The sequence below is a fragment of the Jaminaea rosea genome (genome assembly GCF_003144245.1).
Source record: "Jaminaea rosea strain MCA 5214 unplaced genomic scaffold BDZ90scaffold_16, whole genome shotgun sequence".
Lineage (NCBI taxonomy): Eukaryota > Fungi > Basidiomycota > Exobasidiomycetes > Microstromatales > Jaminaea > Jaminaea rosea.
Window position 1 is genome coordinate 213,990 of NW_020289990.1, and position 15,396 is coordinate 229,385.

The 15,396-nt window shown below is 58.8% G+C and overlaps 7 protein-coding genes across 7 annotated transcripts; 3 read left to right on the top strand and 4 right to left on the bottom strand.

Moving 5' to 3' along the window:
- Positions 1–24: 24 nt before the first annotated feature.
- Positions 25–4,820, bottom strand: BDZ90DRAFT_262593 (hypothetical protein; the record flags this gene model as incomplete). Its single annotated transcript, XM_025508507.1, has 3 exons — positions 25–1,099; positions 1,179–2,981; positions 3,052–4,820. The coding sequence occupies 3 exons, from the start codon at positions 4,818–4,820 to the stop codon at positions 25–27; spliced, it is 4,647 nt and encodes a 1,548-aa protein (XP_025359757.1).
- A 207-nt stretch (positions 4,821–5,027) lies between these two features.
- Positions 5,028–6,329, bottom strand: BDZ90DRAFT_234355 (NAD(P)-binding protein). Its single transcript, XM_025506984.1, has 2 exons — positions 5,800–6,329; positions 5,028–5,729 (listed from the first exon to the last, which is right to left on the bottom strand). Exons 1-2 carry the CDS (start codon positions 6,265–6,267, stop codon positions 5,085–5,087), a joined length of 1,113 nt encoding a protein of 370 aa, XP_025359758.1. The 5' UTR covers positions 6,268–6,329; the 3' UTR covers positions 5,028–5,084.
- A 135-nt stretch (positions 6,330–6,464) lies between these two features.
- On the top strand, positions 6,465–8,059 carry BDZ90DRAFT_281744 (hypothetical protein). Its single transcript, XM_025509397.1, has 3 exons — positions 6,465–6,937; positions 7,012–7,429; positions 7,511–8,059. The coding sequence occupies exons 1-3, from the start codon at positions 6,842–6,844 to the stop codon at positions 7,645–7,647; spliced, it is 651 nt and encodes a 216-aa protein (XP_025359759.1). The 5' UTR covers positions 6,465–6,841; the 3' UTR covers positions 7,648–8,059.
- Positions 8,049–10,064, bottom strand: BDZ90DRAFT_234356 (hypothetical protein). Its single transcript, XM_025506985.1, has one exon. The coding sequence runs from the start codon at positions 10,032–10,034 to the stop codon at positions 8,223–8,225; it is 1,812 nt and encodes a 603-aa protein (XP_025359760.1). The 5' UTR covers positions 10,035–10,064; the 3' UTR covers positions 8,049–8,222.
- A 198-nt stretch (positions 10,065–10,262) lies between these two features.
- BDZ90DRAFT_234357 (hypothetical protein) lies at positions 10,263–11,660 on the top strand. Its single transcript, XM_025506986.1, has one exon. The coding sequence runs from the start codon at positions 10,317–10,319 to the stop codon at positions 11,412–11,414; it is 1,098 nt and encodes a 365-aa protein (XP_025359761.1). The 5' UTR covers positions 10,263–10,316; the 3' UTR covers positions 11,415–11,660.
- Positions 11,661–11,682: 22 nt separating this feature from the next.
- Positions 11,683–14,344, top strand: BDZ90DRAFT_234358 (MFS general substrate transporter). The gene is made up of 2 exons (XM_025506987.1): positions 11,683–13,895; positions 13,978–14,344. Exons 1-2 carry the CDS (start codon positions 12,146–12,148, stop codon positions 14,256–14,258), a joined length of 2,031 nt encoding a protein of 676 aa, XP_025359762.1. The 5' UTR covers positions 11,683–12,145; the 3' UTR covers positions 14,259–14,344.
- On the bottom strand, positions 14,285–15,369 carry BDZ90DRAFT_234359 (Redoxin). The gene is made up of 4 exons (XM_025506988.1): positions 15,115–15,369; positions 14,906–14,952; positions 14,721–14,812; positions 14,285–14,645 (listed from the first exon to the last, which is right to left on the bottom strand). The coding sequence occupies exons 1-4, from the start codon at positions 15,258–15,260 to the stop codon at positions 14,403–14,405; spliced, it is 528 nt and encodes a 175-aa protein (XP_025359763.1). The 5' UTR covers positions 15,261–15,369; the 3' UTR covers positions 14,285–14,402.
- Between the last annotated feature and the right edge of the window lie 27 nt (positions 15,370–15,396).

Sequence of the window (15,396 nt, forward strand, 5' to 3'; positions counted from 1 at the left end):
TACGAGGAGACAAGAAGCCCCAAGCTATCGTGATGACGAGCCAGCCTGATCCTCGTCTATCGCAACACCCGCTGTCTCGCACATTCTCCTAAACTCCGCATCCTCCCCCTCCTTCCTCAGCAATTCCCTCGGCGCTCCACACTCCACAATTCTCCCTTGCCTCATGACAACTACACGATCGTAATCCAGGATGGTCGCAAGGCGATGCGCAACCGTAATGACAATGCTGCTCTGCAGGCTTCTCACGGCACGCTGGATCTGTGCATCCGTCTGCGAGTCCGTGGAGCTTGTAGCCTCATCCAGAACCACTAAACGAGCGTCACGAAGGAGTGCCCTGGCAAGGCTCAGCAGCTGGGCCTCGCCTGCTGAGTAATTGGCGCCGGAAGCGGCTACGGGGGCGTCGAGCTGTAGCGTGGGATGATCATCGGGCACGCCAACGTGCCTGAGAGCCCAGCGGAGCTCTTCGTCCGTCTTCTCTTCGAAGGGGTCCAGATTGCTGCGCAATGTACCTGAGAAGAGGATAGGGCTTTGTGGTACCAAGGCTAGCCGCGAGCGTAGCGCCTCGATCCGGAGGGTGGACACGTCTATGCCGTCTATGACTATTCGGCCTGTGCGAGGCTCAAGGCTGCGGAAAAGGGCTGAGACAAGCGTAGTCTTGCCACTGCCCGTTCTGCCTACTATGCCGATCTTCTCGCCCTTGCTGATCGAAAGGTCGACAGAGTGCAGCACGTCCGGCAGGCCCTCATCATACCGCAGCGACAGGTCTTCGATCTCCACTCCACCCTCCGCAGAAGGCCATGCGGCCGGCGGCTCGCGCTCATTCTTCTTGGACTCGGAGGGAAGATCGCAGTACTCCGTTATGCGCTCGAGTGAGTTGAAGTTGTTGGTTAGCTGCTTGTAGCTGTCGCAGAGGTAGGTAGACCACATGGCGAGGGACTCGGCTGATGTGAGCGCAATGCCTACGCTGCTGGCCGGTACGCCGCCCAGGAGGGCGCACACGGTGACCGCAAAGATGACGCAGCCCGAGAGGATCTGGGACCGAAATTGGAGCCAGACGTCCATTGTGCAGCGCGCCCACCAGGTGGCGGAGGTGACGTCGCTGTGAGGAGCAATGGTGGGATCAAGTAGGCCATCAGTTGTGGCTTCAGCAAATCGCACGCCTCTCTGCGCCTACTCACATGATATTGAGCATCTCCTCTAGCCTGACCCTCTCAGCACCAAAAGCTCTGATGGTCGTGACGCCCGCCAAGCTAGTCGAGAATGCAGAAAAGAGCGGAGAGGTGTTTGTCGACTCTATGCGCTGGATATCCCTCGAAGCAGCAATGAAGCCTCTTACGTATCTCGACCCGTACCAAAAGAGAAGTGCGGCCGGGAGGAGGAAGGAGGGCACGAGAGCGGCACAGATGACAAGTGACCCAATGATGCCAGGGACCAGCCGAAGGAAGAGGTAGACCGTGTTTGGCAGGTCCGAATCCAGCACATTGACGTCTTGGTTGAATCGGACGAGGATGCGGCCGAGGGGATTCACCTCGAAGAAGCGTAGCTTCGCGCCCAGTACCGAAGACAAGAGTTGTCTGTAGAGCCTCTGACTTGCGCGAATGGTCACGTACCAGAAGATCATCGTCCGAATGGCGTTGTTGACGACAATGGCCAGAGCGATGCAGGCGTAAACGCCAAGGTAATATCCAGCATGACCTTCCGCAGGGGGCAGACGAGCTTTCAAGCCTGAACGGTGTGGTGAGGATGCATCACCCCATGCTGCGAGCCACCATTGTTCGCTGAATGTATTCAGGCGGTTGAGAAGGGTCAGAGCGATGATCACCCCCCAAAATATGGGAGAGGAGACCTTGAGGTAGATCTTGTAGAGTGAGAGCTGGACCGCGCCAGCGCGACGCTTTTCGAGGTCGTAGAGAAGCTTGGAGCCGGGCTTTGTCCTACTGACGTCTCCCGCAGGAGCTGCGTCTGTGGCTGCCGCGACTGGCTCCTCGCCCTCGAGAGGCGGGGATGATCCCGCACTGCGAGGCGTACCGCTACCAGACGGGCCCGCAGAGCTCTCTGCTCTGCTAACACTCTGCCCGACCTTTCCCAGCGCCTGCGTCGTCTCTAAGTCTCCTTGAGCTTCAATCGCACCATCTCGCATGAATACGAAATGGTCTGCATGCCTAGCGACAACGCTTACATGGTGCGTGACGAGCAAAATGCGCCTTCCCCTTGCAATCGGGCCGGTAAGCGCATTGTCAACGATCAGCCGCTGCACATGCGCATCCACGGCCGCCAGCGGATCATCGAGCAACACGGTGTGTGAGGGCGCATACATGGCTCGCGCGAGAGATATCCTAGCCTGCTGACCTCCGCTAAGCGTCAAGTTGCTGACGCGCGTCTCGTCGCCTTCATCGAAGAGAGCAAGGTCTTCGCGTAGGCCGCACGCGTCCAGCACCATCTCGTAGCGGGCCTGGTCATAGGGCGAGGAGAAGAGAATGTTGGTTTTGATGGACTTGCCACCTTCGATCCAGGGAGATTGGGGCGCGTACGAGAGGCCTGAGCCAACAGTGCCATCTACGCTCCACTTGGGAAGATCTAGGCTGCCAGAGGTCTTTTTCATCTCACCAAGAACGGCTTCCAGCAGGCTAGACTTGCCGCAGCCCGTCGGGCCGGCGATCACGTTGAGCGTGCCTGGTTGGAAGGCTATGGTTATGTCACGCAGGGTGGTACGGGCGCTGTCCCATGCGAACGAGCCTTGGTTGATCAAGATCGGCTGCGAGGAGGTGGATTGTGTGAATGTTGACGCGGTAGACGTAGAAGTGGGTCGAGCCAGGGCCGATACGCTTGCATCGACTTCCTCCTCGCCCATGAACCCCTCGAGACGGCGCAGAGAGACGATTGCGCCGAGGATGTTCTGCAGGAAGGCGGGCAGAGTGTCGAGGGGGCCGCGTAGCATCTGAAAGAGGGCGAGAGAGGTGAACGCGATTGGTACAGTGAGGCTGCGTGGGTGAAGAGTGGGAAACTGAGCGTCAGCGATGCTTTGGTACGGGGTCCAGCGCCATTACTCACGTCTGCCCTTGCACGACCACGTAGAAAAAGAAGGACACCAAGGTGACCAGATAGGGCAGAAAGATATATGTAACAGCAAAGCCAAGCTGCACGATCCTCACTCCGAGGAGAGCCCTGATCTCCTTCTTCCTCGCTTCGACGATCCTGCCTTCCCACTGGCTGCCCACACCCTGCAGCTTCACAAACCTTGCCGCGCCCAACAGCTCCGAGACGAGTGACATCCTCCTGTCAGTAGCCTGCTTCCATCTCTGCTGGAAGCCTACCATCTGCCTGCCCTGTAGGTAGTTGAGGGGCGTCGAGAGGAGAAAGACGGAGAAGCCTGCCAGGGCCGACCAGCCCAGGATGTTGTAGAGGAAAACGACAGCCACGAGGACTTCAAAGGGAGCACCATAGAGTTGGTGGGCATCGCAGCCTAGACGGAGGAGGGTATTCGTATCGCTTGACATGATATTTACGAGCTTGCCTACGTCGGCGCCGGCAGTCGAAGCGTCCTCTTTCTTTTGCCGCTCTTCGGAAGACTTGAATTTGCTCTCGTCGGTTGAAGCATCTGTCCCTTTCGCCTTTGGATCTGCCTTCGTAGATACCACGCCGGCCATGCTGCGCCGCTTGAGCGCCTTCTCAAACAGCTCCGCGACCATGATTGAGCGTGTTCTCATGCCCACCTGCCTCGCGTGGTGAAAGTTCAGAAGGTTGAAGCTGTACTGCGCGAGTTTAAGCAAAAGGCTGGCCAGCGCGAAGACGAAGGCCCTCTGCCTCTGCGTCCATTGTCCAGGAGGCGGAGGTGGTGCTCCTTCTTCGTCTGCGGCTGCGGCGGCAGAGACGGACTCGAGGATTGCTCGAAGGAGGTATACTGTTGCATAGTCGAAGGAAACGCTGATGATCTTGTAAACAAAGTCAAGGGAGACGTCGCGCGCATTGGCTTTGACGAGACGAAACGCGAGGCGTCGCTGTGGCGCCGTTTGCTTGAATCTGGCCCAGAGAAGGCGCGTATCATTGATAGCGTGCAGTCGCCAGATGTCGGCTGGGAGCAAAGGCCTACTCTTTGCTAGCGCCATGATGCCGTTCATCCAATTGTATGTGAAAGAGGCGAAGAGAGAAGTGTAGTCCTCCGGCGTTGTGGGGCAGGCATCGTACGTAGCCACGAGATCCTCTTGCTCTTCGACGATGGCGCCCGCTTTGATCCGTTGTCTCTCTTCTTCGTCAACGACTGCTTCCCAGCCTCCAGGTGCCATGGGCATGCTGAGAACGATAGAAATTGACACGACGAGGTTGGCGAGGTCGATGGCGTGGTAGACGAGGCGGCGTGGACTTGGTCGTGGCAGGTACTCAAGGCTCTGCTGCAGCGAGGCCAGGAAGAGGGCAACAAGGGCGACGAGGAGTCTGATGGAGGGAGTGTGGTTGCTATGCAGCGTTAGACGAAGGAGTATAGCTGCCCAGGCGATCGTCGTAGCCCCCTTGACGGCCCAGTCCTGCTCATGGCCAGTCGCGATGGACCATCCGATGACCTCAAGGAGAGCCAGGCCCATCAAGGCGCGCACCCTCATCCGCTGCCTACGGTATCCAGCATCGCTCAGATCGACTTCTCTATCCAGTCTCTCTCGCACCCTCCTTGCCCTAGTACGCTGTGTCTGCCCAGCTGCATCCTCGTTAGAGACGAAAGCGGGGACCAGGGATGGCAGGGAGCCGATGAGGGAGAAGGCTGCGAAGAAGAGAGCAGCGCTAGGGAGCAAGTAAGATGGGACGATGTTTAGGGTATCATCTCCATCCATGCTTGCACGGTGGCAGATACAGGCCGCCCAGCTTTAGAGAGGATTTCAGGAAGGAGGAAGCAAAGAAGCAAGGAAACCGGTCGACCAGCTGGAGCTTTCTCGTCTGACGAACCTGCGTGACCGTCGTGCACGGGGCACCGCCTTTCGGGCAGAGGGCATCCAATCCTTCTGTCACTCTATCTTCTCATTCAGGTTCTACTCCGAGGACATGATTCTCATTGCCTTTGCTAATGATACACAACTTTGATCTCAAGAGATGGCTGCTCACGCAAAGCCGTCGGGGTTCCTCTGGATCCACCTGCCCTTCTGCTCCTCATCGACAAGCACAATCAGCTTGCCCTGGTGCTTGCCAGTCAACAAGTCCTCGAAGCTCCCAGCAAGAGCGTCCATGCCCACCCTGACATCCTCCTGACTCTTGAGCTTGCCGTCCTGCACCATCTTGGGCATCTCCTTCCAGAAGCTGTCCTCCCACCTCGGGTACAAGCTCGCCACAATAAACCCACGAACAGTAAGCTGGCGCCCCAGCACCGCCATGGGGAAATTGCTGATCACTTCGGCGGGCTGGTCCTTGCTCGCATTGTAAGCCGAAATGGCTCCACAGACCACGACGACACCGTGCACGGCCGAGTGAGCCAGGAAGCTGTTGAGCTGCTTACCGCCCACGTTGTCGTAGAGGTAGTCGATACCCTCCTCTCCACCGAAGGAGGCCAGCTCGGCATCAATGTCCGCCGTCTTGTAGTTGAAGGCCTTGTCAACCCCAAGCTTCTCGCGGAGGAAGGCAACCTTGTCCTCGCTGCCGGCTGATGCAATGACCTTCACACCGGCCTGCTTGGCGATCTGGCAGACGAGGGACCCGACAAAGCCTGCGCCAGAGGTGACGAAGAGCTTCGAGTTGGGCTTGAAGTCACCCTGCGGAGTGCGTGAGGAGACGACGAGTCAGCTTTCCGCGGAGAAGGGAGTCCCTCTGCGTAATACTCACAATGATGTCCTTGATCGACATGTACGCGGTCATTCCCGGCATGCCCAGAGCGCCCAGATACGTGGTGACATTGAGGTCCGGCAGCGGGTCGATCTTCTTGTATCCCGCCTTGCTCGGTCCGTTGAGCTCTCCTTCCTCCAGGCGCCAGTAAGTCGACATCTTGGTCAATGGCGTCATGAGGATATCACCCTTCTTCCACCCAGCATTACCGCTGACCACGACCTCGGAGAGACCGTATCCCCACATTGCTTCTCCCTTCTTGTAGAGGGGGGCGTACGGCTTGGGGTTGGAAAGTCGCATGGTGTTGCGGAGCGTGGGATCGATGGCGATGGCAACCGTCTTGAGAATCAAACCGTTCGAAGGAGCTGATTCGATGTCAATGTCGGAGGTGCGGTAGTCGATGTCCTTGCCTACTTGAGGCATGCCCGTGGGCTCTTGAAGGAGCACAAGGCTTCGATTCGAGACCATTATGAAGATAGACTGATTGAGTAGGATGAGTTCGACTGAAAAATGCAGGGGTGAGAGGAAGCAGTGAATTATCCTTCTTATAGGATGAGGCCACGAAGAGTGGAGGAGTAAGGGTCTTTTGTCCGCTTCGGCCCTAAGCCTGTCCCAAAAAGTTGGCCCTGGCCCGGGTGATCATCTCTCGCCCGCATCGACTCGACGTCGCCTCGACTCGTGGCTCAAGCCTTTCAACCAGGCGCCACGCCGCCAGCCGAGGCTGGAGAAGGGCGAGCATCGAAAGCAACACTTTGCTCGCTCTGGCGCCAACTCACTTAGCGCCCTGCCTCAGGGCGTCGTCGGCTTGGGAGTGCTTGCCTCCCCTCCGCTCAGGCCTCCTTTTCTGGATGCCTTTGGGACGGGCCGCTCTGACCTCGAAAGACATCCAGTGCTCCTCTCCTTCTTGACTGGCTTGTATCTCCTTCCCCTGTCCCGCTCTCCTGTTGAAACGGCCCGCTCCAACGAGCTCACTGGCTGTCCTCGCCCACCTCGACCCTCGACCTCACACGCCTTTACCTCCCACCACATCGTCACGACCATCATGAAGACTCACTCAGCAACGCTCCTCTTCCTGCTGATGCTCGGCGCAGCTATGTGTGCAGCTGCAGCTGAGAGCGGGCTGGAACGCCGTATCGATGTGAGCTAAGGATGCCGAAGCCCGAGCGACCTTGGCCATCCACTGACATTCTCAACCATCATGTCTCCACACAGCCCCCGACCCCGGCACCAGGTATCGGTGACGCCGGCGGTGTAGCGTGCGTACGCCTCACGAGAGCATGCGCTCATTCGTCCGCTTGTGCTGATCTTGTCCTCCTCCCACCACCTCTTCATCACAGCCCCCACGTCACCGGCCTTCCCGGCGCAGTCAGCAGCGGTCAGCCTGACTCGGACACCGAATCAGGGAATGAAAAGACAGGCGCAAGCAGCAAGACCGGCGGGCATCGCTCTTCTGCCTCTCCAACCACCTCAGCCGGTTCCACTTCGTCGACTGGCTCGGGAAACACCACGGATCCTCTCGGCTCAATCATCTCACAGGGTGCGTCCGTCGCTGGCGTCATTGGGACCGCAGTGGGCAATGTAGCGGGGAACGTCTCTACCTTCGTTGGAGGTCTGCCTACGTACACGTCGGGTGAGCGAGGCGGTCACCGCGGCGTTCCTGCAATGTGTTTGGCGCAGAGCTGACCAAAATCACTCCATTCGCTGCTCACAGGCACTCCCTCGCCTACTGCTACAAACAGCAATGGCTCCAACGCCGCCGGTCACCTGCTCGCTGGGCCCCAGCTCGCCGCTACCGCCAGCGCGTTCAGTGTATGCATTCTGGCCGGGCTGGTCACGACCCTTCTCTGATCAGCAGACTCGCTCTGCATCCCAAAACGGCCTCGCCCGAGGCATCTCACCATATGTCACAGCCTCAACGCAACGAGGCTGCCTTTCTGACGCAGAAGCGCCAATCAATTCGTGCTTGCCACTTTGCCGCCTTCAGCCTGCGGCTCCTCGCACCATCCATACCCGACACACCTCAAAAAATGACACACAAGCCTATGACAGACGCTCGCTCGCTCGCTCGCTCGCTCGCTCGCTCTCGCTCTTACTTGGCCCTCAGACGAATCTCTGCACTCCTCGCCTCACGCCACCCCCCGATAATGTAGCCCCTTCTCACTTGTTGCGCTCCTCTTCCACCCAGCTATAGCTCCCCGGACTCTCACGTGTGCGGGACACACGACCAACGACGAAGCAATACCATCATCAATGTCAAGAGTCCCTCTGCGTGATGTTTCATCGGACGCAATCAGGCCGGTCGAGATTCGCAGAACTCCAAAAAGGTCGAGATTCGCAAAGCTCAACAAGGTCGAGGTTACATCGTAGGCTTGTTCAGCTCCCGGCGTGTTGTATCGGGCTCGTCAGACGCAACTCATTGACCATCATGAAGCAGCAGCAGCCGCAGCTGCTGTCGCTCCCGCCACTCCCGCGCCCACCTGCATTTCCCCAGCCAGCGGATCCGGCTCACCATCATCATCGTCGTCCTCGTCTCCATCGAGCCCATCGAAAGACGTTGCACGATTGCGCTGAGAGTTGACCAAGTCGAGCTCGTCCGCCTCGTCTTCCTCCCCGCCGGCAGCATTGTTAGGTTGTGTGTCTCCCGCTTGTGGTTGATTGACTGCTCCTCTTCGTCGCTGCTGCTGACCAGGCGTAGGCGGCGGCCCTGCTGTACGTGGCTTCTTGGCGCTGCCAGGAGGTGGAGCACGTGTGACTGATGTCGCTGCCATGCCCGATGAAGACGCTGCCGGTCCAGACGCAACTGTTGAAGAGGGGTGACCACCTCGCGGTGTTGTGCTACCGCCTGCTGTCGGCGCTGCCCCTCCTTGACTCTGTGTCTGATTGGCCGCTGCTGGACCTCCTCCTGGCGTGGGTGGCCCACCCGGCCTCGGTCTCTTCTGCGATGGGCCTGAAGGGGTGGCTGCTCCTCGCTGTGAGGGTGATGCGGGCACTTGTCTTCCTTGAAGCGGAGACGATGTCGGGGTGTGAGACAAGGCAGCGCCGCTGCCGTTGGCTGCGGAAGTAGAGCCAGCCACTGCTGACGATGGGCCGGCTGTCGCACTATTGCCGGCCCTGGGCGTCACCCCTCCTTGCCCGACAGTACTTCCACCAGCTGGTCGCTTGCCTTGCGGAGTAGGCATCGCACGGTTGGATAGCCCTGCTTCATCTGCTCGACGTTTCCCTGCGTTTGCCCCTCCTGGCGCCGGTCCGCTTGCACCTGCCGGTCCTGGACCAGAACCAGATCGACCCGGATCAGATCCCTGCTGCTGTTGCTGAAGTATGTTCTCAACGCTCATCAATCTTTCCCCCAACGTCATCATGAGCACTTGGATTCTGCGCCACTCCGACGGGCCAGGCGTGGCACTCCCGCGGCCACCTCCTGGGGGCCCAGAGCCAGGAGCGACACTAGGCGTTCGCATTGGTCGACCCATGCCGTGCGGTTGAGGAAGAGGATGATGAGGATGATTAGGATGATTAGGATGAGGCGCTGTCAGAGTCGGAAAGCCTTGCTGGTGATGCAAGTGCATGCCGCCCCCGCTTCCGCCGCCGTGATGTGACGAGCTGCCGATTCTCAGTGGTAGGCCCGCGCTCATCCCTGCTGGCGAGCCAGACGAGGAGGTCGAGTCCTCTCTGATGCCACGTAGTCGGCCTTGTGCGCCATGAGCACCTTCACTACTGGAGCCACCGTCTCCAGCTGCTGTTGCTCTCCGCGTATCCCTCGCTCCAGGCACAAGCCTCTTCGCCGACCCAAGCGGGTACACGATGACCTTCTCGAGATCAAAGCTCCACCCATCGCGCATCTCGTCCAAGTCTGGCCCTGTACTTTTGTAGATGCGACCAATGTCTTTCTCGCCGCAAGGTCCGCATGAGAAGGTAGTGTATGTCGACCCCAAATCTGAGCGTGAGGCGTCGCGGCATAGCAAGAGGCGAGCCTCCCCCTCGCCGTCGTTGGCAGCCGATGAGGACGATTCAGCGCCGGCTTCGTCTTCGCCGCAGACAACAGCTGCTGTCGCAGTCGTGGTGACGATCAAGCGCAGGTCCTTGCGGATCGTCACGAGTGTGGACGAGTCGGCGAGGACATGCCTGCAGGAGGCGCATTGCAGGATGACCAGGGAAGAGGAAGATGCCGGGCCTGTGGGTGACCAGGGGGGAGTGTCGAAGTCACCTCGTGGATATCTTGATGATGTGGAATCCATCTTGATGGGGCGCTGCTACCAGCTTTTGGTCATAGCCAGCGTCAAGCGGGACGAAGAGTTGCAACGAGTGGTGGATGCAGAGTCAAGGTGCGAGCTCAGCCTCAACGCGAGGGCGGACGGAGAGAGAGAGGCGCGACTGGAGCAGGCGCGAAATCGAGTCCGAGGACGACATCGAGGCGGGGGAAAGAGCGGGCGGAAAGGGCTCTTGGCTCCATTTCCTGAGGCTCAGCAGCAACTTCGCACTCTTTCCCTCCTCACCGCCACCACCGCATCGCCAACGCCATGCAGCCCCTGTTCAAGAAGAAGAGATCACGGCCTCAGCCATCAGCATCCACCACCTCCTCCTCCTCAACAGCATCGCAGCAAGCTAGTCGTCGCGACGATGGCAATGATAGCGGCGAAGACGAGGCGGGCCCGTCCGTCGTCGTAACAAAGCAGCGCAAGCTCGATTCCTCCAATCCACTCGTCTCGTCAACGGGCATCTCACTCGCCAAGCGCAATAGATTGGCAGCGCAGCAGGAAGCAGCAGACGATGAAGCCCTCTCACTGCTAGAAGACGAGTACTCATCCGTCACTGCCCGCGCAAAGGCTTCCGGCTCCTCCACGTCCGCGGGAGCGACGTCAAATCGAGACAACGCTACGAGGGGAGCCGACTGGTATGATGAAGCTGAGGGCACCAGCAGACGATCGGGTAGCCCCAACGCCGCGCCTCCGCCGAAAGTCAACAACGATGACGGAGTCTACCGCGGCCTGTCCGCCTACTCCTCCGCCTCCGCCTCAAAGGGCGCCGCCATCACCTCTAGTAAGACTGCCCAGCGTGGTCCCATCCGAGCCCCGAACAACATCCGCACCGTAACAGTCATGGACTATCAGCCAGACGTGTGTAAAGACTACAAAGAGACGGGCTACTGCGGCTTCGGGGACACCTGCAAATTCTTGCACGATCGTAGCGACTATCTAGCCGGCTGGCAGATGGAGGCTGCCTACATGCCCAACAGCTCGGCGCGTAACCTCGGCGAGGACGATGCGGCGCAAGATCTCGACGATGAGGAGGAAGAGATCCCCTTTGCTTGCCTCCTCTGCCGGCAACCCTTCACTGACCCCATCGTCACGCGATGTGGTCATTACTTCTGCTCAGGATGTGCTATCAAGCGTTACGCAAAGACGCCGAAATGCTTTGCATGTGGAGCGCAGACGGGTGGAATATTCAACAGTGCGACGAAGATCATCGAGAGGATGGAGAAGAGGAGGCGAGGCAAGGAGGAGGAGAGGAAAGAGAAGGCTAAGGGATGGGGGCGAGAGAACGGGGAGGGGGAGGAGGGTGGAGAGCAAGAATTCTTGGAGGGGGTGGAGATTGGTGGTGGGGATGAAGAGGAGTAGCAGGATCTGTGAGAGTGACGTACGCTCCCCTAGCAAAGGAGCAGGGCAGGTGCTGATAATTCTAATACCAATGACGAGCAGCAGGCCTCCCTACCATTTCAACCTGCCCAGATCAATGAGCTGGGTCCGCTGACCGCGGAGTGGAGCTTCGTGAAGCGCGAGATACTGCCTTGCATGAAACTAAGCCTTGTGTAGCCACCCTGCGTAGCAACGGACCTGCGTGATGCAGAGCGCTGTCGCATTCTCGAAGTCCTTCACCGCAAATCAGATTGGTCGCTCACGCCACGAACCCGTGAGTCATCGTGACTGGATTGCCCCTTGACTCGACCATTGAAGTGTGCTCGAGAGCGCCGCAGTCTTGTCCCGCTTTACTCGCTGCTCTCTCAGCTTACCGCTCCACCGGCTCGTTACGACCCCTCTTCAATCGGGATCGGGCCTGTCGGACCGTGAGGCCGACGAGTGGAACAAGCGCAGTGGATTTTGGCCGACGTGCCGCGGCGTGTGGACCCCTCAACTTTCCTCGCCGGCGGTCAACGCGGAGTCCGTCGAGAGTCACCTCGTCTAGCTTGCAACCGTTATTCATCAACGCATTTCCCTTCCTGCTCGATCGTCTCTTCTTCATTCGAGGGCCCATCGACGGCGAGCGTCATCTTACAGACGCTGAGGATTTTGTACAAAAGAGGGTCTGCTCACAGCTGCTGAGAATTGCATTGCTACGCCACACCAAAAGAATGTCCAACCCCGCATCCTCATCGACTCGCCCTCATCAGCCACCCTCCTACATACCTGCCACGCCCGCGGCGAGCACCAGCAGCGCCGCGGCCGCAGATCAGACCACATCCTCGCAACGCCAGTCATCACATCGTCGCCACCCATCTTCGATCTCTCGCCAACAGAGCCTCCGAGACTACTATGACAATGACACCGGCAGCTTAGATGGCGAGCTCGGCATCATACCCAGCAGGGAGCGCCGGCCCGCAGAAACCCGTCTAGAGCGCATGGCTAGCGGTGGTAGCACTCGAGCACGCTCAGCGTCGAACGCACAGCCGAAGTCAGCATCGCGGCTGCGGACAAACGCGTCGCACGATGATTCCCATGGGGCCCGAGCGGGGATTGCCGCAGCAGTCAATGAGAAGGTCCCGCCAAGCAGCGAGGGGACTACCTACCACCACGAAGCGACAGCAAGAGTGGGTGAAGTCGACGTGGAGAAGGGCAATCTCGCAACGCTGCCACCTATGGCTTCCGAAGTAGCAGCTGCCGCGGCAGTGGAGGACGGGACCACCTCCTCCCACTCTCCCTCATCCGCAGCCTCGACCAACTCTTCAAGTGGCAAAGACCCCAACCTCGTAACGTGGGACTCACCAGACGATCCCGCCAATCCACGCAACTGGCCAGAGTCCAAGCGCTGGACGGTTATGATCCTCGTCTCGGTCTTCACGTTCATGTCTCCGCTCTCCTCGAGCATGATCGCCCCTGCCTTACCTATCATTGCGGCCGAATTTGGGATAGACAGCATGGTGGCGAGCAACATAACATTGAGCATTTTCGTTTTGGCCTTTGCCATAGGCCCGCTCTTCATGGGTCCCATCAGCGAAATCTTTGGGCGCCGGGTGGTCATACAGGCGGCTAACGTCTTCTTCCTCTGTTGGACCGTGGGATGCGCACTCGCTCAGAGTCAAGGACAACTTACTGCCTTTCGTTTTCTTGCTGGTCTGGGCGGCGCAGCGCCGCTGACCACTGGCGGGGGGACCGTAGGCGATCTGTATATACCGGAGGAGCGAGGAAAGGGGCTGGCGGTGTATTCTCTCGCTCCTCTCCTCGGTCCCGCAGTAGGCCCGATTGTGGGAGGTGCAATCGTCGAAGGCCTGAACGGCCAATGGCGCTGGATCTTTGGAGTTGCAGCCATTGCAGGCGGCATCCCGTTTGTACTGGGATGGTTTCTACTCGACGAAACGTACGCACCAGTCATATTGGCTCGCAAGGCTAAGCGGCTACGGAAGGAGACGGGTAACCAGGCCCTGCATACCATCTATGAGAAGGATGGCGTCAAGTGGCCAGAACGCTTCCGCACTGCCTTTGTTAGACCCTTCATCCTCCTCTTCACCCAGCCAATCGTCGTGGTGCTTGCAGCCTACCTCAGCGCAATCTATGGAACAATCTACTTGTTGCTTACCTCAATCAACCTCGTTTTCACGACGGTCTACGGCGAAAACGCATTCATTGCCTCGCTCAACTACATCAGCCTCGGGATTGGCATGACAATTGCGGGCCAGGCTGGCGGCTTGCTTGTCGACAGGATCTACCGTCGCCTCAAGGCCAAGAATGGTGGCGTGGGCCAGCCTGAGTACAGGCTGCCGCTACTCATGTTCTCGTGCCTCTTCTTGCCTACTGGGCTCATCATCTATGGCTTCACCGTGCAATACAAGGTGCACTGGATCGTACCCAACATCGGATTGTTCTTTGTGGGACTCGGCATGATGAGTGAGTGCCGATTACCGTAGCTGATACCGTAGACGAAGCTCGAGACTAACCGATCTCTGCCTGCCCCTCCGACCACTCAAAGCCACCTTCCTGCCCCTCCAAAACTACAGCATCGACGCATACACGACGTACGCAGCCTCTGTGCTTGCCTCCGTAGGCTTCTGTCGCTCCCTCGCCGGCTTTGGCCTGCCCCTAGCTGCGCCCTCCTTGTACGCCAATCTGGGATACGACTACGGCAACCTCCTCCTGGCGGGTATCGCGGCGCTTCTGGGCATTCCAAGCCCGTGGCTGCTCTGGAGATATGGCGCTTGGCTTCGGGCAAGGAGCCCGTACGCCTCAGAGGCGTCATTAACTAAGTCGTAGCCGGCTACGGTGGGAAGAATCGATCTACTCTTTGTCACATATCGCCTCATCTAATTCATAGGCTCAGCATTGATTAAAGCAACTGAACAGCATGCGTGCGTCTGCCTAGCATCTAGCGTCTAGATCGATCCATCTTCGTTGCCCTTAGAGGACAGCATCAATGCTCTTGGCCCCGCTGACCTCGACCTCGCCAGGCCCATTCTCAGCCGCAAAGTGCGTGATCTTGAGGTCGTCAGCGACGAGCAAGTAGCGACCAGTGCGGATGCCGAATCCCTTGGAGGACATGTCAATCGTGGCGCCGAGAGCCTTGGAGAAGGCAATATCGACGTCCGTGGCGAAGTGGACCTCCCCCTTGGCCCCGTTGGTGCGACCCCAGGCGGAGAGGACCTAGAGCGAGGAGAGAGGCGAGGCGGGTGAGTAAGGAGCCGAGGCCAATCCGAGGCAGAGGGCAGAAGGACGCACAAATGGGTCGTTCTGAGCGATGACGTAGACTACATAGCCTTTGTTCTGGTACTTCTGAGCCGACTTGACAATATCAGGAATGTGCTTGACGTCTGTGAGAGCGAGAAGGCGGCGTCAGCACCTGTCGCTTGACCAACGACACTTTCCCGATCGCTCCTGCGGCTCGAAAGATTAGTGATACTCACGGCAAGTAGGCGTAAAGGCACCGGGGACGGCGATGATTACGGCCTTCCTGCGAAGATGGAAGCGAGGGAGAAGGTGCATCCGTGTCAGTCGACGTCTAAACGTAGGCTCAGAGGAGACTGACGCGGCAGCCAGATTCGCATCCTTTCAGCCGCTGCACCTCCGCCTTGCCGCTCATTGACATCTTCTCGCCTCCGTCCCGTACACTCACTTTCCCTTGAAGAGATCATGCGTCTTGCCCTGCGAAGGGATCCCGCAGGCAGCAGCGTCGTCGAGCTCCGGGGTGTACGGGACCTCAGCGAACGTCGTGTTGGGGATCGTGGCCCCGACTTGGGCAGCGGCTGAGGGGGCAGACATTTCGGTTGCTTGTCAAAAGATGAATGAAAAGGCTTTGAGGTGAGAGTTCAAAGGCAAGAAGCGTTGCAGGAACCTCGGCGGTCGTGGTGGAATCGTGGTGGCTTTGCTGCGAACGTCGGAAGAAGTCGACGGCCTG